The 22,403-nt window shown below is 38.8% G+C and overlaps 1 protein-coding gene across 1 annotated transcript; it reads left to right on the top strand.

The window, feature by feature from the left end:
• Positions 1–9,922: 9,922 nt before the first annotated feature.
• Positions 9,923–21,657, top strand: ZFAND5 (zinc finger AN1-type containing 5). The gene is made up of 6 exons (XM_019736661.2): positions 9,923–11,099; positions 15,268–15,427; positions 15,852–15,963; positions 16,596–16,699; positions 19,154–19,279; positions 20,006–21,657. The coding sequence occupies exons 2-6, from the start codon at positions 15,277–15,279 to the stop codon at positions 20,152–20,154; spliced, it is 642 nt and encodes a 213-aa protein (XP_019592220.1). The 5' UTR covers positions 9,923–11,099; positions 15,268–15,276; the 3' UTR covers positions 20,155–21,657.
• The last annotated feature ends 746 nt before the right edge of the window (positions 21,658–22,403 follow it).

The following is a 22,403-nucleotide window of genomic DNA, read 5'->3' as shown; positions in this document are numbered from 1 at the left end:
CTTGGTCCCTAAAGCGTTCTGAGCTGTACTAAATGCCCCCAATTGCCTAGTGCAGACCCAGGACCACATCACTCCAACAGTATGAAATCAGACGCCTCTCCAACATGACAAAGCTGTGTTTGTTTAAATGACAACTGTAGGATTCCCCCAAGGACATATGGGCCATGTGAAAACTGTGAGCAAAGAGTTCACAGCTGTTCATTTCAACAGTCAACAGTGGACAACTGGTAAGAATCCAAACAATTTTGTATTGTTTGAGTCTCAGGTGCTGTTGTTTTTTTTAATAGCTTCTCTGCTAATGATGCAAATTTGATCTCTCAAACTAAGGATTTTTCAGGAAAGATTTTGCGTGTGTTAACAAAAACGTGCATTTGATTCCACTTCTCTAACACTGAAATAAAAAGTGATTAAGAGGAAAATTGTCTAACATTGTATTACCTTGAAAGGTTATTTTCTAAAATAGTTAATACATTAAATTCCATTTTTCTTTCATGGCCCCCTCCAATTCTGTCTTGGAGTAAGTTGAGTCTTCATAAGACTCCAGGGCTGACTCACTCCCCTAGTTCAGACTCTTCTCCTGGGTTCCTAAGGGATGTTGACAGACATGATGAAACAATGAATTAATATCCCTCACCCTAGTTCCCTCAAAAAGTGGTTTTCTTTTACCTATTTTCTAGTTTTGTTTGTTTGTTGCATTTAACTTAGGAAATCCTACTTTGTATTGTGGAAGTACACTATACAAAACCGCTGAAAGCAAAGTTGTTGTAGTTGCAGAAGACAAGAGGAAAAGAGGTGGGAAGAAATGGAGATCTTATCATTTACCCTTTCCCATGCCCTGAGTCTTTGGTTGGACACGTAATAAAACTATTGACCTTGAGGATTTCTGAGGTAACTTAGAACTTGATTCATGATCAAGTTCATGATTCATGATGTAGGAACATAAACACACAGTTAAACCAACTCCTGGGTGTGACAACAGAGCAGTCAACTTGACCACTTCACTTATTCACTCTTCCCACAATTATTCACTGAATAGTTCTGAGGGGCCAGGCATTTGTTCTGGGCACCAGGAAAATAGCAGTAAACAAAAGAGACTAATTTTCTGCTTTCATGGAACTCACATGATAGTGGGGAAAGTCACTTAATAAAGACATAAACAAATAAAAGTGTTTATGTTCACTGTGGTAAGAAAAGGGATATAAAGAAAAGTAAAATAGGAGAAAGGAATAGTAAAAGGATGTGTGTGTGTGTGTACGCACACGCATGCATTCTTTTACATGGTGAGTCAGGAAGGGCCTCCCTCACAAGGGGAGGATCTTTAATCAGGAAGTTAATAAAGTAAGATAACTGGAACAAGAGTTGTTCAGGTGGAAGAAACAGGAAAAGCATTGAACCAAGCGAGAGCTCAGCATGTCTGAGGAAAAGCAAGAAAGCCAGTGGCAGGAACAAAGTCATGAAGAGTGAAGCAGCAGATGAGGTCAGGAAGACATCAGCTCCTCTGGGAAATAGGCCAGATGAGCCTCAGTTTTGCTCTGTGGGAGCCAGCTTTGAGTTATGGAGTAGATGTTCAGTAAATATGTGTTGGAGAGAATCAGAAAGTCCATTGTTTTAGTAAAAAGATCACATTAAAGGGTATATCTAATTTCTCAGTTCTTCCATCAGAAAGTGAGAAGCAACTTTTGTAATGTATTTGTCTGATTAGAGTTCAAAACATCCAGTCTCTATGGAGAGCACTGTCTCCCTCCTTAGTGACGCTTGCACTGGGGACAAAGGGCCCCCAGCGTTTTCAAGGCCACATCTCTTGCTACATCCCCAAAGTCAGTTTCTGATGTTCTTATAGCACAGATTACATAGTAGAGCATGTTCCAATGAAAATGATGACTGGTAAAGGATGAACACTGTTAATAAATTAGATCCCCTGGAACATAAAAATCACTTAAAAAAAAAAAATCAGAAAAGAAACAAATTGTTGCAAAATCCGTGGCCCCGCACTGTGGCCCTGAGCTTAACAGCATTTCTGTCAAGTGTTGTTTTGGTCGATGATGTCATTCACTCAGCCACCTAGTGCTGTGTTAAAACACAATTTCAGAGCTAAACTGGTCTTAGGAGGTGAGAATTGGTTGACTCTTTTATTTGTACTTCTGGGAGCAGGCATTTTTAGCATAACTTTGTTAGGTGAAGCAATTTTCAAATGAGGTGGTTTTTATGGCAGGCTTTATAAAATCTTACCAAATAGGCCTATGTCTTGTAATTTTTTTTTTTTTTTTTTTAATAAGGATGGCCATGGTCTCATTGTTCCGTCTCTTGGCACCAACCATCTGCCGAGAAACACGACTGGCTCCCAGTTTTCTGATCCCCTTTGCAATTTATGACTGAGTCAACAACAACAACAAAAAAGTTGTTCTAGTTACCACACTAAATATATCAAGATTGTCACACAGTTCAAGAAACAAAAATGCAATCTTTGCTTTCTAAAATTTTCTTAAAGGGACATTTCATCTTTGTTGTAATGAGGTGAATTCCAGGTCACGCACCAAAAAAAAAGAAACGAAAAGCCCAACATAGATAATTCAGTAGCTTGGACTGTTGATGCCGTTGAATCAAGGAACAGTAGGATATTATGTAGACCTATTATGGGTAAAGGCAGGACATTGCACTTAAATTGCCTGACATTAAAAGTCAAAAAAAAAAAAAAAAGAACTTTTGCTGTCAGGAAGTTTGTGTGGTTTGATCACTCTTCAGCCTCTTTCTTGTTCTGATATATTAGAATGCAACCCAAGTGCTAGGGCTTTTCTTCCTTTCATCTTTTCCTATATCATAAGGGGGAACCCTAGGGGAAGAGGGGAAATTAGCAGCCTTGACTTTATCATTTATACAGCTGAGTTTATGAAAAGATATTCACTACCAGAAGTTCACTAGGAAGGTCCTACCAAACTCCTTAACGACCATGAGACAGGACTATCATCTACCTTCTCCAGGTATGTTCTCCCCACCCTTCCTCAAAACAAACACTGTTTGAACTAGGGTTACCAATCATCTAGGCTCGCCCAGGATGGAGGTGTTTACCAGGACACAGAAGCATGGAGCAGCTCTTGACTGGGAGCTGTGGCCCTGGGTCTGCATGGAGCTGCCCTGCTCCCTCTCACCACATACGGAGTAAGGCCCCACTGCCCAGGCCTTCGAGGTACATGTGGAAGTCTTCTCATCTGTCCAGTACCAGACAACCTCTGACAATTCCACACTAGCAAAATGGGGATAATAATTGTGCCTCCTTCCTAATTCTTCTGTGAGAATTAAGTTAATATTAACATGTGTAAAGTGTTTACAACACAGCCTGGCACTTAATCAGGATCTAACAAATGTTACCTATTGTAATCATTAGCTTATGGATGGGGGAGAAATGATGCACTTCACACTGTAGTTGATTCTCTCCTAGCGAACCTTGCACATAGGTATTATCTTTTCAAAAGATAAAAAGAGGGTTAAGGGGGTCAAACATATGGTGACAGAGGGAGACTAGACTATGGGTGATGAGCACACAATGCAATATACAGATGATGTATTATAGAATTGTACACTTGAAACATATGTTATTAACCAATGTCACCCCAATTAATTTAATTTTACTAAGTTAAAAGGAGAAGGGAAGGAAAGAGGGGAGGGAAGGAGGAAAGGAGAGAGAGAGAGAGAGAGAGAGAGAGAGAGAGAGAGAGAGAGAGAGAGAGAAAGAAAGAAAGAAAGAAAGAAAGAAAAAAAGATGATGGTCAGTTAAATCAGTAAGATTTATCTGTCTTAAAAAATAATTCTACTCACAAGAACTGACATTTGAGCGTGGTCAAAGCCCATATGAAGAAATGTTTTTAAAATGAAAATAATTGATATGAGTAGACTGCATTTTCAGAGTAAGTAACTGCTCTTAACAATTTTTATCAAATATCCACCAGTAGGATAATGATTAACAACTATGTTATTCCCATACGCTGCAGTTTGCTAAAATGAATAGGTAGCTTTTTATGCACTGACATGGAAAGATCCCCAAGGCATACTGTTGCAGAATACACATAGCATAATTTCATGTATGTAAACAAACAAATCACAAAGATGCCTCTATTATGTATAAGTACATGAATGAAAAACAAAAACAAAAAACAAGGTTTGAAGGGATAGACACATAAGTACCTAAGGATTATGTTTGGGAAGAGGAGAATGGGTTTGGGATGACTTGAACAGGAGACTCACTTCTATGTTGAAGTTAAATGCTATGTGAAATTTATACAAAGAATATATTCATATATTATTATTTTATAATTTTTTAAATAGCATAATAAAACAGCTCTAGAAAAGAATTCCACCCCCAAATTATTTTGTTATTGTCTTTCTCTCACTGCCTTCTCCCTCATTCCCAACATTCCTCCAAAATAGAACAACAAATTTGCAAAGTATCCAGATTACTACAGATAAGGTGTGTGACATATAATTCACAAACTGATAATGAGAGTTGACCATAGCAAAGAGTCTACCAAATTATACCTAAGCACAAGTCAAAACAAATAGACACACTGTTGAACATGATTTAGCAATGAGTTCTTAAAAAATAAAATTCGTTAGCTATTTTTAATCAATGGCATCTTACTAGTCATGGAATACAGTTAAATGGGACAACACTAAAGTTACATTTTTCTGAGGTCTTTGCAAACTAGATAATGGTAATAATCTGGATGAAATCTTGAATCACGACTTTAGGGAAGTAGGAATGGGTTAACTTATGAGCACATCCTTTCACCATATTAGTGGTATTAGCACAGAATGGGAATGTTGTCTAGAAGACTTCTATGCTGGGTGGAGAGCTGAAGGAGACCCTCTAGGTTTCATTCCAAGTCCAAAATTTTCTAATTATAACTAGTTTAGGAAAGGCACTTGCTACTTTGGAAAGAACTCAAGTTTCAGAGTCAGACTGACCTGGGTTTGATTTCACTCTTCAATACCAGCTGTATAATTTTAGGTATATTATTTACCTCCTTGTACTTCAGCTCTATTTCTGTCAAAGAGCATAACCATCACTACTTCAAAGAACTATTTTAAAGATCAGAAATAAGGCATATAAAAGCACAAACCACAAAATAAATACTAAGTATTATTTGCATGAAACTTCCATAGTTCCTTTAACCCTTGTGTCTCTGCACTCCTGTTGGTTTTAGTTTTTAAAGCAAATTTGTTATGCATTTCTAGCTTTGTACTCTCTTTAAAAACTCGACCATAACTATAAGGTGAAGTACTTAACAAAAGAATGAAACTTTTTAAAACATTAACTAAGCAAAACTTTACTCATTCAGATAAGCACTCAAAGAAATCATGGGGTCTTACAATTGCCAGGGCTGAAGGAGTCGTTTAGTAGAATGTAACTCCCATTTCAGGAATCCTTTATTGCATCCTCTCCTTTTTGAAGGCTGCTTCTTAACCTCTTAGCCAGAAAAGAGTGGGGAAAGGGAAGTCTTTTTGAAAGGAACTATACTAGAAGAGAAGCCAGATGCACCTGGCGTATCAGCACCTCTCTCTATTAGGATCACTGCACCAGGTGATCTCCAGGTCTCCACCTGCAGCAACTAACAAAGCAATTATCTCCTCTTCTCTGATATTGGGAAAACTGGGGGAGACTGGTTTGGACCATCCATCCTTCTATCCGCGCAAGAGAGCATTGGACTTCAGTTGCTGGGCTCTTGCCGAATCACGGACCTCGTTCCTTATTCTTTCTGGCCTGCTCACCACCATGCACCCAAATAATGATATACTACAAAGTGGTGTTTCCGAGTCAATCCCAGAGCTAATCACTGGGATTCAGAAAATACATACTTAACATTTACACCTGGTTTGTTCAGTCACAAAGATTTCTTAAAGTTCTTGAACACATAGTACCTTGTGTCTTAAAAGGTAATATCGACAGCAAAATATATATACATATTAATTCACCAATTTCCTTCACTTTATAAGTATTTGATTTACATAAAATAATAAAGGTTTTTGTTCATTTAAATAGTCTTAAAAATTGCTTATGGCTATATTGACAGTATCTGGATTTTGTCTGAAAGTCTTCTCTAATCAGGTGAAATATCCATGCCATTTTATTTGAAGACTCTTTAACCAAATTGTTTTCATTGAAAACAAGTATGGCTTTAGAATTACCATAAGGTTTACACAGTAATTAAATTGCTACTTCCTTTATTAATTCTTTGGGGAAAAAAAATTCAGCCAACCACTTTTTGATCTGGGACTATAAACAACCTATTATTGGATTCCCTTATAGTTTAATTATTATTTAATTATTAAAAAGAAAAAATAAATAATGGTATGTTATTTTTTAATTTTTTAATTATGATTTGCTTTAAATACAATAGTGTAATCCTTTCAGTCAGTCATTTTGAAAATAATAAAAATACAGTTGAGCGATGGCTGGTTAGCTCAGTTGGTTAGAGCGTGGTGCTAATAACACCAAGGTTGTGGGTTCAATCCTCGCCTGGGCCACTGATAGCTGTGCCCTCCTTAGGAAAAAAAAAAAAAAAAAAAAATACAGTTGAGTCTCTTTACCTTGATCTGGGGGAAGACACTGAAGAAGGAAACGGAGGAAGGGCAGTATGTGAACAACACATGACACCCAATAGTTTTTTAAACCCCAGTAAAGACTTTGTGCTTCACATAGATCTACTCAAGCACTTGGAGAAAATGAAGTTACCCATGACAGGGGATTACAATAATGCCATAGCAGCAATTCTTGTCTCTATAATGGAAAGTTAAATGCTAAGTTAAAATAACTCCAGGTCTTTTATATTTTACAGTGGACTAATAACTTTTATTGCTATTTTTCAAGGATGTCAGTTTCTACTTTCTAAGAAATTTAACTCTATTTGTTCTTCTCCAACCGTTAGTACCCTTTTTGGCCCATCCCTAGATTACAAAGAAAAATGTAAGTGAACCTGTAATGACTTTGCCTGAATTCTTAAACAGAATATAAACTGTTCCACCTTTCTCAAAAGACATGCCAGTTTACTACAGTTCACTGCTTTAAAGAAACAAGCCTGGTTCCACTGGCAATGGGGATGACTGGTCATGGAACTCAGACCTGGGTGAGTTTTCAGTATCCATTAGCATTAGTACATGTTTCCATAGCATTCTGTACCTTTCTTTCAAATATTTACCAGTTCACAATTATATATTTGTACAATAATATTAATGTCTTTCTCCCCAACACGACAGTAAGATCCATGAGAATAAGGGTAAGATCAATTTTTCCCACCAATGTATATTTTAACACCCAGTTCAGTGGGTGCCTAGAATGTAATTAAGTGTGCAAAACACTTTTATGGAAAATAATAATAATAATAATAATAATGAGTTATCATTATTTTCAAGGAGTACTTAGGAATGGATCAGTATCAACTACTTGGTATGTCCCAGGGAATTGTCGATGTAAGAACATCCAAACCTGTAAAAAAATTTTATAAGATTTTATTTGAGCCAAACTGACAACAATACCTGGAATATAAGATTTCAAATGCTTCAGAAAATGACACTTTTGCAGTTTCTTTTACACATTTGAATTTAGGAAGGAACATAAGATTATATGAAGGTGGGGAAAGCAAAACGGGGATTGGACAATAGAGTAGTTAACAAGATTACACGCTTTTTTGAGGGTGGTTACCCTTATTTCAAAGGTGTGTTAACCTAGATGCAGAAAAACAATGGACAGCTTTTTTAAGGCAAAGATAAACCTTTTATTTAAAAAGTTACATGCCTGGCACGTGACTACCCACTATAACCTGCCCCATTAGGAATTTAAGATCAGATCACCCTGTGGTTTTACTTTCCATAGAACTCTTTTTTTCATCCACATGATGAAATTCTACAAACAGTGTTTTTGAACAATTAATTGAGAACACCACATTTAAGTATGCCCCACTTTCCGTTATTTTTTTTTTTTTTACAGAGGCTGGTTTCGACCTTCTCAGATGATCATAGAATGACAGTTCTTTTGCATATTATATTAAAAGCATCCTAGTATTATTTTGTGTTTTATAGTTTGTCTTTAGAGTCCAACTGAAAATTTAGAACACCAAAAAGCAAAACAAAAACAAAAACAAAAAACTCCATAGAAGCTTATCCCATAATCTGTTAACCATTAATATGAGAAAATTTTTTTTAACCTTTTCACCTTTTTTTTAAAGTGTTTTTTTCCAGGACCCATCAGCTCCAAGTCAAGTAGTTGTTTCAATCTAGTTGTGGAGAGTGCCGCTCATAGTAGCCCATACAGGGATTGGACCTGCAACCTTGTTGTTAAGAGCACCGCGCTCTTAACAGCTGAGCTAACTGGCCGCCCCTAACCTTTTCACTTTACACGGTGTGAGCATCTGAGAGAGAGATTGCCTTATGGCATGGTAAGGGTAAGTCAGTGGTTCTCAAACATAAGCATGCATCAGAATCACATGGAAGACTTATTAAAACTTATAGCTTGACCAACCTTCAGAGTTTGTGATTCCATATGTCTGGTGTGGGGAACTGAGAATTTGTATTTCTAACAGGTACCCAGGTGATGCTGATGTTGCTGGTCTGGGGCCTACCCTTGGAGAATGATTAGGGTAGTTGCTGGACTGGAATCTTTCTAAAACCAGGTTCACTGCCAACCACATTCTTGGTTGTAACAGTCTCATTGAGGAAATTATAAATGGTTGGTAGAGAAGATAAAGTATCAGAAGGTGCTACATAACATATTTTATGCAGTACATTATTAAATAATCAGCTTGCCTTGTTACTCTTAGTTTTTGTTTTTTTTTTTTTTCAATTATGCTTCTTCAGGAATTATCTTGTATAACTTTTTAAAATTCTGTGGGGGAAAATCTCCAAGTTATTTTTGTCCTCAGAAAGAATCACTTCCATAGCTTTCCTGTCCTTCAGTCCTCAAGCAAGTAATTTATCTTCCTTAGTCGTTATTCCCGTATTTGTAAAAATGGATATAATAGTACCTATCTCAGTGAATTGCTATGAGGATTAAATGAGACCCTAAATGGAAAATACTTAGCACCAAAAATGGTCTGCAAAGGTAGCTACTTTGTTTTTACTATTTGTCTACTCATTTAAGGAAATAAATCCCAATGGTCCTAGGACCTAGAAATGAAACTACTTACCATTTCTAATACATTAATTGACCACAGCAATAACCCTAAATGGTCAGTTATGTTCTAAGTATTCTGCTTACTGTGGCAGGGAACTGTTTGATTTGGAAATTTTAGCACAGGGAATGAGGACAGGGTCTCTCAAATACACAAAATTATAAAGCATTACTTAAAATACAAGTTCCTGAGCTCCACCCCCATACAAAAACCATCTTCAAGGGAGAGGCCTAGGGATCGTTTAAATTATCACAGGTGATTTTTCTGATCAGCAAGTTTGGGAAACACGGAAGGGACCTCTCACTCCATTCTTAATGGTGGCTAATATAAGCCCTAAATATCATTTCCATTTATTCATTAGGCCATTGTTTACTAGAAAATTTCGTAATTCCTTTCTTAGTAATTTTGTTCGTTTGAGTTAAACTAAAATCACGTGGAGAGGTCAGCTGGAAGTGGGTTTGTTTTTTTTTTGTTGTTGTTTTTTGCGGGGTGCTTTGAAAAGATTCAGTGTTTCGAGTTAACTATTACAAACTAGTCGAGCCCTGTGCTTCATTTCTGAATTGCCTGCCTACATAGTAATACCTTCCCTCTGTTGAACTTCCTCCTGCAACGTCTCCTTTCTGATATCCGCCTCAGGTCTAGCTTGTTTGTCCCTTAACTCCATTTCTTGAGTAGAACATTTGGTGCTTTCCCAGTTTACGACGCTTTGCTGGAATAGTCAATTTCTAGGGATTTTACAGGCTGGCCAAAAAAACAGTTTGTTCAGAACAGCGACGCCTGGGCCGAGGGACTAGCAGCTAGAGCAGAGTTTCCAGACTGCATCACCACCCGTGACCTTGAGCGAGCGCCGCCTGCCCAGCTCCTTCCGGGTGGCTTCAGGGCAATGCTCAGGCTAGACTTTGGAACCGAAACGGGGTGGAAGGGAGTGGGGTGGGGGGCGGGGAAGGGGGAGGCCTCATAAGCAGACTAAAACACCCAGAAGCTATAAGGAAGTTCTTTTTCTTCTACTCGAGGCGAATCCTTGTCATTCTTGAGAGGTGGGAACGGGGTGGTTAGAAGAGTAAGGATGAAAGGGCTCCAGACAAAGCGTGAGAACTCAGATGGCGAAAAGCGAGCATGAGTGAGAAAATCGGAAGGAGGGAGGCCGAGGGCCCACAATCAGGTTAAAAATAGAAACGCATCCTCCGCAAGACTCGCTCTTTCCAGCTCCACCCTAGGGCCGGAGCCGGGCCAGTGACTCGGCTCCGTGAGATGGCAGCGCGGTCACACTCCGCCCCGCCTCTCGGACCTGGTGACTGGGGGCGGGGGCGGGGCGTCGGGCAGGGGACGTCACCGCGCTCCCCACCGCCGCCGTAGGGGTTTTCGCTGACGCACAGACCCCGCCCCCTCTCCTCCTTCACTGTCCAGGCGCCGAGCGGAGAGGAAGCGTCAGTCGGCGGACCGCGGACCTGTCTGCTTTTCTATTAGGAGCTCGCTCGTTCCTGGGAGCCACGCAGCCTCATCAGCGGTGGCAGAAGCGACGGAGAGCGCCATCAGCGGGTCCTCGCGGCGCCCAGCCCTCGCTGCGCGCGCCCCATTTGCCCTCGGACTCGGCCTTACCCGCCGCCGGCGGAGACGTGAGGCGACGACGGCAAGCGCCCCAAGCAGCGTTAGCCTCCGCGGCCTCCGGTCCTCCCTCCGCCTCCTCCTCTGCCCCCCCTCGCTTCCCTCCTCCCACTTCCCGAGCTCCGGCGTGTCCAGGCCACGCTTGGTGCTGCTGCAGGAACAAAGAAGTACCCCGCGGCGGCGGAGGTAGCACCACCCTCGCCCGAGGCTCCTACCTGCTTCCCGCCCGCGGCGGCGACTCCAGGGCGTCGGGCTAGCTCATCCCCAGGCCTCGGCTCGGTCCCACCGCGCCGGCGTCGCGCGCAAGCCTGACTTCTGCACTCCAGCCCACGCACGGTAAGTGGTGGGAAGCTGGGGGCGGGTGCCTGACTGCTCGTGCTGGGTCGGGGGGTGGGAATGGGGGGGGGACCTGATCGGCAGGGAACTTAGGCGAAGCCCGAGCGGGCCGCGGATGGCAGCGTCCGGGGGAGGGGAGCCAGCCCGCCAGCTCAGGAAGCACAAAGACGGAGGCGTCATCCTGTCGTCGTGGCCCGAGGCCCGGCTCCCTGCGCCCCGGCTCACTCGCTCAAGCACAGTCAGGGAAACAATACCCCTCGTGCGGCCTCCGGGCTTCGGGCCCCGGGTCTGCCTCGCGTTGGTCCCGCCCGCCCTCGGCGGCGGTGCCCGGCGTGGGCAGCTCAACCCATAGAGACAAAGAGGCGGTGGCGGCGGCCGCACCCCCGGCCCCCGCCTGCCGCACCCCCCAGCTCTCCCACCTCCTCCTCCGGGAGCCGTTCAGGGCCGGGGGTCGACGCAGGGACGGCAGAGTGAGGGGCTGGCCTGTCCTGCGGATCTGCTGTTATGCATGACTCAGTGGTTTTTGGAGAAGGCCCTGTTGGGCTTTCCAGAGTGAGGCCTGTGCTTGGCGCGGGGCACGAGAATAGGATTGGGGGACCAGTGGGACCCGGACTTGTTCTAAAATTACCTGGGACGTGGGTGAGGGGTGCTTCTCTGTCGTCATGTTTTAGTTTTCCCAATGTCGCTGCTTTTCTTGCCCAAGATCTCTTTCATAAAAGAAATGGAACACCTTGCCCTTTGTTTCGTGCATTTAGGCTGATGAACGTGAAATTCTTTGCCCTCTTTCAGCTCATTCCTTGGAGCTGTTTGGGGGAAAGGCCCGGGTTATCTTTATTGATTGAATACGTCCTGAGAATCTGGTCTAAGGACACACTAGTGTAAACTAGTATATAGGTTACAGAGCCCCTCTTTCTAAACCTGGTTTTCAGGTAATTTACAGGCTTTAAAAAAAACTAAATGATTTTCATTTTACTCATTTCTAAAAAGTAGGATTTCAGAACAATTTGAATTAGTAAAAATAATTGCAATTTTATCTTTTAAGTTTTTTCTTAAAGGTACACCAAGAGGGATTTGTTGTTTTGTTTTTCCCTATTTTCCATCAGGCCTGTTATTAAGCCTGGAAAGGAGCTTTTGAAAAATCACACTAATCTCCATTTGGCAGGGGGAACTGAGATATGGAGAGTAAGGACTTACCCAAGGTCACTCGTTTAGTTAGAGGTAGATTAGAGGCTAGAACTCGGGTATCAACTCCAGGTGAGTGGGCATTCTAAATATCTTTAAACATTGTGTACACCTGGAATAACTAAATCCCATAGGCGTAAAAAGCCTTTTTTTATTATATTTGAGGCTGGAGAATTTTTCAGTGCATGCCCAGGGTTTTGTTTTTTAAGCTATGAATTAGGAAACCAAAACTATAAAAATAAACATTTCACCTATACCTGATAGAGCTGGCACTTGAATGCTCAAGTTTCTATCAACTTTAAAAGTGCTGAATAGTAATGGTACTGCATGTTTCCAAAATACTGCCAAGTAGTAAAGAACCACAGTACCTACAGGCAACTCCCACCCGTACCCCCCCCCCAAAAAAAAAAATTGCCACTAAACATGAGGATTCTTCCTGTCTTGATGCTCTCTACTGTGCTTGGTTTTTATAAACAGCCCTGACCATTTTGCCTTTATGAGTAATTAATGAAGCTTGCATCTTCTAGATTGAATTTGAGATTGTTCTCTAACCCTCCCTACATTTGAAAAAACTGTAACAGCTTTAATGGCATCTTTCTGTCTTATTTTCTTCATATATTAAATGCATGAAGGCCGCATCCTTCGTTCTTGTGGTTGTGTAGGAGTTGGCAAGCTCTGGGATATAAATAGAAGCTGATTTCAGAGGCCCCTGTTGACTAGGCTTTATGTGAGAGCCTCCATCCAGCTCAGCCTGTCACATTGCAGCCTTGTGACAGGCTGAAGCCCTGGCCCATGTGATCTAAGCTTCTGAGAAATATTAAGGCAAGCTGTGCACATGTAATGGCATTTAAAAGCTGGCTTTCTAGGGTGCAAGGCAATCTGCAAGATGAGAAGCGATGTAAAAGAATAAAGGCCTGGTGTCTCAGTTGAAGGCTGTTGATAGTGATTTGAAGGTAGATGTGTTTTCTGAAGAAGGAAGGAGTACTGTGCATGTCGAAGTGGGTGAATCATTGGAAGAGAAAGAACTCGCCCATTTAATTTACATAAAACAAGATTTTAAGAATTTGGTTAATGTTAATAATGTTGGTTGGCTCATTTGCTTTTAAAGTTACTGTCAAATGACACTGGAAGTTGGTATAGAAAGTGTGAGCTAGCATAATTCTTAAGCAGGGTTCAATCAGGGAATGGCCCAACTTTTTGTTCAGGGTAAAGATTTACATACTTTGCTTTGTGGGTATGCAAATAAATACATAATGTATTATTTGAAGCGCTTTTTGCACGTATGCTCAAATTTTTAAAAACCCAGCTGAAAGTGTTTATTAATAAACTTTGTAAGTGATTTTGAAATGTTTACACTACTCTGCTCTAAAATGAGTCAGCTAAATTCCACTTACTATTTAAAGAGACAGTGTCAGCTAAATTAGTACTGTTTGAGGTTGTGGATCTTGGTCATTCCATACAAGCTCGATAAGCTTGAAAATGGTGCCTTTTTTGCTAACAAAAGTAAAGATTACTGTCATTTAACTGGGGAATAATTGTCAGGATTCTGGCCAGGTCAAAATTGATTAGTCTTCTTCCATCCTTTTTATAATTTTATTAATAAAAATTGCTAATACTTGCTACAACATTGTTTTTAATAACTCACTAAAGAGTGTATTCTATGTGTGGTAGCTGGAAAAGGCTATATAAAATTCCAGAAGATGACAAGCTCTAGCTTGAAGTACTTTTCCTGCACTTACTTGAAATGTTAACAACTTAATAAATCGTAACTGACCTCCATTATCAAAATTAAGGTACATTTAAATGACAGTGACCACAAGTTAGAGCAAATGATATTTTGATAAAATACTCTCAAATATGCTTTTGTACATTCATACATATTTTAAGATGACATGGAAACCCTCACATTTTTCTTAAATGTGTATTTTCTCTTAACTCAGAGGAAAATTTAGAAATTTAGCAACCTATTACTATGTTTGTGCTAATTTTAACAAGGCTCTGGAAAAGGAAGAGTATTCTTGCTGTATGAAGTTCTTTCTGGTAGCCTAGCATTAAATATTAACCATTACTAAAGGTTGTGGATTTATATTGCTTTGCTTTCTTGTATTGAAATAGAGCTTAAAATGGTTTCATTTTCTGGTATGAGGAAGAGAAGCGCTTGTTAAAAGTTTAATAGAGAGAGCCTTTGGGTGAGAAATCTATGGCTGATAATTTTTGCTTTACAGGTTTCTAGACACTGACTTGAAAGTTCTCAGACCCAGATTTCACCCCTCAAATGTAGAACATAAAAGCTTAAGCAGCTGACCCCTGAATTCTTAAAGAGCTTCACTTGTTGGTACCAAGGTAACAGGAAAGGCTAGATGATCTATACCAGCCCTCTCTCTTCAGTGGGCTATAAAGGTGTTGCAACGTTTTAAAAGCACAGATGCTCTGCCCCATAACAGAATTGTTGAATTACTAGTGGGACCCAAGTATGTTTGGGTATTAGTTTTAAGAAAGTTTTAGAGCTACATCAAATATACATTCAGTTAAAAGAACCACTAATAGAGCTCCAGAGTCACTAATTATGATTATTGTAGGGTTTTTTTCCATTTGCAAGTTCCGTTTAATATATTTGTAACTAATGTGCAGGAGAGCAGAAAGTGACTTTAAAGATATCAATTGCCCAAATTTATTTAAACATAATTCTGATATCAGGCAGAGTGACCTGTTCAGAAATTAAAACAATAGTGACAGGTGCAATAATACATTTTAGTGTTTAATGGTAGAATTTTTTGTCCTAAAGAATGTTTTGTCGAGCTAAAACAATTCCTTTCATCGCCTTTGTTTTATAAAGGCAACGAAATAGTCATAATGGGCCTTTGTTTAGAAACAGACTTGGTGTTTAGAGTAACAAAGGTATGCTGGTGACCATCATACTAATTTAGTGGTTTTATTTTCGTTGCATGTTAGTTTCTAAAATTTTGTTTTTTGTTTTTTTTTATAGCAGAAAAATATGGCTCAGGAGACTAACCAGACCCCAGGGCCCATGCTGTGTAGTACAGGATGTGGCTTTTATGGAAATCCTAGAACAAATGGAATGTGTTCTGTTTGCTATAAAGAACATCTTCAGAGGCAGCAGAATAGTGGCAGAATGAGCCCAATGGGTAAGTTGTTTCCAAGGAAAAACCGGTTTGAAGAACTGGTGAACAGAAAACATAGAGCCAAGAATTGGGGGCTAAGACTGAGAGAATCAATGCTGAAAGCCCAAGGAGAGAAGACCTGAGAAAAGCTTGAAATTAAAGCAACAGCCCAAGTACTTGGCATAACTACATCAGAAATGAATGACTATCTACAAACATCTTTTAGCTTTTTCATTTTACTTTTTGAGGTTTTGTTTCATACTTATATTCACTGGATATGACTTTTTAATGCATATTTTTGTTTGGATACTCGCTTAAGTATAGGATTCTGCAGCACAGTGCAAGTGCTTAGATCACTAACCTAGTTAAATGCAAGTATTTGTTACTTACTGGTCTTGATACTGAGTGTAGTATTGCTTTGTTTCTCACAAATCCTTTTTTTAAATAGGGACAACTAGTGGTTCCAACAGTCCTACCTCAGATTCTGCATCTGTACAAAGAGCAGAAGCTAGTTTAAACAACTGTGAAGGTGCTGCTGGCAGCACATCTGAAAAATCAAGGTAAGATTGAGCATTTCAGGGTTTTTATGATAACACAAGAAGGAAATAAAAATATCTGTGCTACCTATACAATTATAATTATGAATGTTACTATATAATAAGGATATTAATATATCAGATGCCCTTGGTTTTGTATGAGTTGCATAGTCAGGGATTTCAGTATCTTCATATATGATCTTGTAGGTCATTGAGTAAAGATACATACCGTAATGCGCTCCATAACACCCCCAAAGATGCTGTGTTGAGAATGCTGTGCTTTTATTTACTTATAATTGAGGTTTAGGGATTGTAAAGAGAGCGGCTCCACAGACTGTACTGTAATGCCACACAGGCATTTTGGCAAAACTGACCCCTTTTGCCCTTAAACAAATTACAGGCACAGCTTAAAAATCCTAGTTGGCTATAAAAAAAGTGACCTATACAGATATGCAGCCTTGAATTGATGAGCCATTTATTACATTGCTTTCTTCATTCTCAACCATTTGTGCTGGGCATCCAATATCTTTTTAAAATTTTAGATTATTTAGCTCCATTTCATCATGTTGGAAATAATATATAAAGTTGAACTGACAACTTATCTCACGAAGAAGTACCCTTAACATCTTTAAAAATGTTTGCTTGAACTCAAATAGAAATGTGCCTGTGGCTGCCTTGCCTGTAACTCAGCAAATGACAGAAATGAGCATTTCAAGAGAGGACAAAATAACTACCCCGAAAACAGAGGTGTCAGAGCCAGGTATGCTTTTTGTTTCATACTAGTTCAGTTCTGGACTTGGTAGTATGAGAAAGGGTTGGTGGGGGGATTCTTTCCTTCCCATTGAAGGACCAGAGAGAGAGAGAGAGAGAGAGAGCTATAAAATGCAGGCCAAGAAAGAACCACTATCTTTAAAGAGTGTAAAATAGTCACTCTTTACTCTCTCCTTTCTTTTCTCCCCTCCCCAGCCCCCCAATACTCCACACCTACAAATCAACAAAGTTTATAAGTTGGAGGCTGGAAGTGTTAAGAATTCAATGAACTTAAAAGGTTTACCATCATATGTTAAAGGTGTCTAAATCATTAGAGAAGCTATCGTTCACAAACTTAGAAATTCTATAGATTAAATTTCAAAGCTATGAAGAACCATCTTATAATCAAAAGCAGTAACTGTTCAGTCTTGATGTTGTCAATATTGCAGAAAATATTCAAGCAACAGAACATATTGAACATTAAAATAAACTTTCAAGTTGAACTGTAGGAACCCATATTTTATGGGAGCTTAAAACTCAATATGGGAAGATATTTTTGGTTTTCATTAGATAGTGACTTTGAGTCTTTGCTTAACTTACGCAGTGCAACCAGAGGTGCTCTAATGTGCCAGAAAATGGACTTGTTTGAATGACCTGTGCTAGGCCTACAACAAGGAGCCATGTACTCTGTGGTGCATATCGTTTATTTTTTATCAATTCATTATTTCCTGAATGGAACACAATATGAAACTTTATTGTGAGGAAATAAGTGTCATCTGCTTTGGAGGCTTGCTTTTGCTAACATCTTAGAGCCAAGCATAGGTGAACTATATCAATCCTAACTTGTGAAGTTTAGGTGAAAATTTTTAAGTTGGGCAGGTGAATCCATTTTTGGTATTTTGAAATGAGTTCATCCTTCTGAAAAAAACTGACCAAATTAGTATGTATGTATGTGAGACTTTTGTTCTATTCTTTGTTTTTTACACAAAATTACTCTGACCTTGGAACAGTACCTTTTGGGTTAGATCTGTAGCTAGTCCTCACATTTATTATTTCTTAGTAGGCATTCTGTAGTTCACTGCTTCTTTGCCTTTTCTGTATCGTTTTTCTTTTCTTAACCCCTTCTTAAGAACCACTGTTGGGTTTTCAGGTGTGGCCGAGGAAATGGCTGTCACCCCTCCCCGCTCCTCAGCTATTCCCAAAGATTATTCTTTACCCTTATACCATCAGGAAAAAATTATATTGAGGTTGTCATAGTAGATTTTTAGCATAAGTAATAGGTGGAATATTCTGTTAGTCTGGATATATTACTAATGCAAATGAGTTATAAATTTGGGGAGAATTTTAAGAGTAAATTGGCTTGCTTTTAAAGTTTGGGTTTATGTGAATGTTGCTGGCCTATTTAGGCAGTAATTTTAGCATTGCATACATTAGTTTGCTGTTCTTGGGGTGTGGATTAATATTAAAACTCAGTTTATAGTGCTTCTGGTATAGCTGAATTTTATAAAAACAATTAAATTTGGTGTTTCGTTTTTAAATAACTAGTAGTAACATAGGTTTTAATCCAGTAGTCTGTAATTTTACCTTCATAGTGATAAATTTTGTTGCTGTCTTGTGTGAACTAAAACTTTTAAGTCCTAAGGAGGTGAAACAGACTTTTTAATGTAAATCATATCTCTGAATTCCATACCCATTTTAGATAAGTATCACAAAGTAAATGAAAGCTGTGCTTTAAAAATTCTTGTTTTGCCTTTAGAATCCTTAGTAGTTTAAAATCAAAACTTCCCAAGTACTTACATTGTCCTAAAGATATTTGCTAATCTTTGAAAAGACACTGTTTAAAAAAATCTTTTAGATTTTCTATGTAAGACAATATAAAGTACTTTTTAAAATGGCAAAATAATTATTGTGAATTTTTTAGGATTTGAAACTAGTGATTAATGATTTGGGTTTTACTTGTCAAAATCTGCCGGTTTTATCTAAACAGTCTTTTCTGTCAGTGTAAAACGAAAATGATTTCTTTTTTTATAGTCAAGTACCTTATAAGTTGGCAACTTTATTTGCTGAGTAGTAATGAATTTGAACAGCCCTCCTAATTAAGACGTTAACATTTAGGTACTTGCAATATGGAAAAACTGAGCATATGAACATCTCTGTAAAAACTTAGAATTAGGATCTTGTTTCTCAGTACAATCTGTTAAGAATGAGTTCAAAGGAATTTGAGTACAGTGATCATTTTATAAAACTTAGAGGAGCGAATGGTATTAATTGGCAAGAAATTCTCAGACTTGAAAGTGCTGATATTAAAGTATAAGATTCTATTTAAAGTACATGTTTTTAAGAAAGGCTTCTTAAACATTTTCACAAAGACTCTTACTGTTCTTAAAAAAAAATTTTTTTTTACTTAGATAATTGTCAGCCAGCGAACTCTGACAAATTTCTAATTTTTACCCTTGTTTTTCAGTTGTCACTCAGCCCAGTCCCTCAGTTTCTCAGCCCAGTACTTCTCAAAGTGAAGAAAAAGCTCCTGAGTTACCTAAACCAAAGAAGAACAGATGTTTCATGTGCAGAAAGAAAGTTGGCCTTACAGGTATTACAGAACACATTATACATGTATGTTTTATGGCTAGGGTTCAACAAGGATCTCCTGGTTACTCCCTAAGGGGCTGGTGGGTCTTAAACATAAAACATGCCCGATTTTCAGGAAAAGAAAGTTTCTATTTCTAGTGTGGACTAGAAAGGGGGATAGGGGGAAGAAGCTGAATTTGATTTCCGTTTGTCTCCCTAATCACATGAAACCCTTTATTAACTTCAGGCCTTGTGAATTCCTTTCCTTTATTGGACTGATAAAAATTCATCCCTTTTGATTCTTTCCTTTGTTCTCCTGGGGAAAAGGTAGCTGAACCTGAACAGTAAGCACCTACTTTGAGCCAGGCACAAAATAATCTAGATACCTTTTGTTTCCTTTAAATCTCAGAACTTTACGGTTGTGTTTCCCTGGGTTTCACTTGAGGAAACATTACCCAGTTAACATGGTAGGAGTAGGATTTGACTCTAGATCAGTCTGATTCCAGAGCCTGGAGTTTCTGCCCTGTATTATATCTGCAGCAGTTTACGGAAGGACAGTTATTTGAATTTCTCACATGTCAGAGGATGTTTAAAAGCTCTTTCACAATTTAAAGTGATAGACTCTTGTCTCATGTTGCAAAGAGCCATGAAAGTCTGGTTCCTTTTCTATAGTGACTAAAGCTTTTTTTTTTTTCCGTTTTAACTACTACAAGTTCCCAAGTGACTCTACTTCCTCTCGTGTGTGCAGGGTTTGACTGCCGATGTGGAAATTTGTTTTGTGGACTTCACCGTTACTCTGACAAGCACAACTGTCCATATGATTACAAAGCAGAAGCTGCAGCAAAAATCAGAAAAGAGAATCCAGTTGTTGTGGCTGAAAAAATCCAGAGAATATAAATTACTACTTGTGAAGAGACTGAAACTTTGTTTTTATTTTAATATATCGTAGGAAAACATTAAAGAGCAGATGCATGGCCATTTTCCTTTGATGTTCTCCAGAGTTTTACTTTATACTTGTCTGTCTTATAATTGATATTTTAGGATGTTTGGGTGTTTGTTACAGGCAGAATTGGATAGATACAGCCCTACAAAATGTATATGCCCTCCCTTGAATAAAATTGGATGAAAATCTGCACAGGAAATTGAGTTATACAGATAAATGGGACAAAATTTAGTTCCCACGTGCCAAACAAAATACATGAAATCTCTGCATGTTTGCAGCATATCTGCCTTTTGGGAATGTAATCAAGGTATAATCTTTGGCTAGTGTTATGTGCCTGTATTTTTTTAAAAAATGGTACACCAGAAAAGGACTGGCAGTCTACTTCTACCATAGTTAAACTTCACCCTGTTAATTTCCACAACATGTTCTTTGGAAGCAGGAAGAAGGCTATAAAGAGGATCAGACCTTTCCGTGAAACCAGTATTTGGTGCCATATGTAAGCCTGGCTCATTGCTCTCCTAAAATCTGTCAAATAAGACATTCTATGAAAGGTAAACATCGCAACTGGTTATCATAAGAGTAAAACCATCAAGCAACAGGGTCTTGAGCTACCATTGAAGCTTATTGTGCTGGCCTGCACCAGAAGACGTCTGCATTACTCTCATTGCTAAAAATGTTGTGTAGCACAGAACTGCACTAGGATTAATTTGTTTACAAGAAGAAATTAAAACTCTACGTTTGGTTTTCACATACAGCGGCTCTATTGAATAACATGCATCTGAATTTTAAGTTGCAAAGGTATCTGAACAGTTAATTTTTCATGTGCATCTTTTGAATGTTTTGGTTGAAGAAAGAATGTTTAAAGCTTTTTTTTTTTAAAAGACTTCAGTTCTTAATGTAACTACCCTTCTGCATGGAAAATCATAATCAACATGGCTGCAGTAGACTTCTTAGTGGTATCCAGCACCACTTGCAGAGGGCTGCTTTATCATTAATTGTACTTGGATGTAGGACTCTAGTGTTCTTGGGTGTATTGCATGGGCTGCATTATCTACAGCATTGTACAATAACAACTAGAAGAGGCAGTATACTTCACTGATGCTTGTCTGGTAATATCACTTCTGTGTTATAATGGAAGGTTTTCTGTGCTGTATGAAACTTGTGTTTTTTATATATAAATGAGTATAGTTAGATTAGTGTTGTGGTAATGCCTGTTTTCATCTGTAAATAAGTATGTACACGAGGCACTACTTCTGATTTATTGCAGTGTTCAGTCCTAGTTTTTACTTTTATTAAAGCATTCACAGTTTTGCTTTCAATTTTATGTACCTTAGTTCGGAGTTAGATCTGCAGATGTGTACAGATAGTTCATATTTATGTATTGCACATAATCATGCTATCCAGCATTGATGCTATATTGTATTATGTAAATAATAAAAGCCATGTACAGAGGGAAACTTCCACTTGTTCATTGGGTTTTTAAACCATAGTTAGAAATCCTACAGGGGGATAATTAGAAAATGGATACAAAGAAAACTTTCTAGTTGCATATGTAGGCTGCATGGCTATTTTGTAATTTTTTTTTCCATTGCCATCCCTGAAGTGTGTTCAAGTGAGAACCATGAGGTGAGTTTCGTGAAACATCTTCAAGTACGGTACATACTAGGTAATTTGTTTTTGAATAAATGAATAGACACTTTTAGGATCGAGACAATCTTAGCACTTAAGAGAAAAATGAAATTTGAACAATTATGGCTTATCTGCCTTTTTTCTTCTTTGCTGTCTAGATGATACTTTAGGCATGACAATTTGTGTACAAAAACAGGCATAGTTTTGTTTTTTTGTGTGTTGTGTAGAGATGGGTGCCCGGGCTTGGTCTTGGCAGGTGCCATGTGGAATAAATAGTAAGGAGTAACAGTGACGTTCTGACTTTGCCCAGAGGGTAGCTGAAGCCAAGAACACAACTATGGCTTCTCAAGTGATAGAGTTTGAAATGGAAATACTTAACACTAGTTCACTGTCATATGTCCCAGGTCTTTGGATATTGCTGCTTTTGCTTCAAATGGGGAAAATATGTATGTGTAAAAGTCCATATGATGAGATATGGACAGTATCTCCTGAAATACGAAGGAAATTGAAGAATATCTTCACAATTGATAATTATAGTATTGAGAAAGTAAACTTAATTTTTATTCAAGAATAA

The sequence above is a fragment of the Rhinolophus sinicus genome, linkage group LG04 (genome assembly GCF_036562045.2).
Source record: "Rhinolophus sinicus isolate RSC01 linkage group LG04, ASM3656204v1, whole genome shotgun sequence".
NCBI lineage: Eukaryota > Metazoa > Chordata > Mammalia > Chiroptera > Rhinolophidae > Rhinolophus > Rhinolophus sinicus.
The sequence above is the reverse complement of the archived record's forward strand: the minus strand, read 5'-3'. Positions and strand labels throughout refer to the sequence as shown.

What these genes read in the sequence shown, in the direction of transcription:
- ZFAND5 (XM_019736661.2), top strand. Translation starts at nt 15,277, where the DNA reads ATGGCTCAGGAGACTAACCAGACCCCAGGGCCCATGCTGTGTAGTACA. An exon ending in TGGCAGAATGAGCCCAATGG is followed by an intron (nt 15,428 to 15,851) that starts GTAAGTTGTTTC and finishes TTTTTTAAATAG; the next exon opens with GGACAACTAGTGGTTCCAAC. An exon ending in AGCACATCTGAAAAATCAAG is followed by an intron (nt 15,964 to 16,595) that starts GTAAGATTGAGC and finishes GAACTCAAATAG; the next exon opens with AAATGTGCCTGTGGCTGCCT.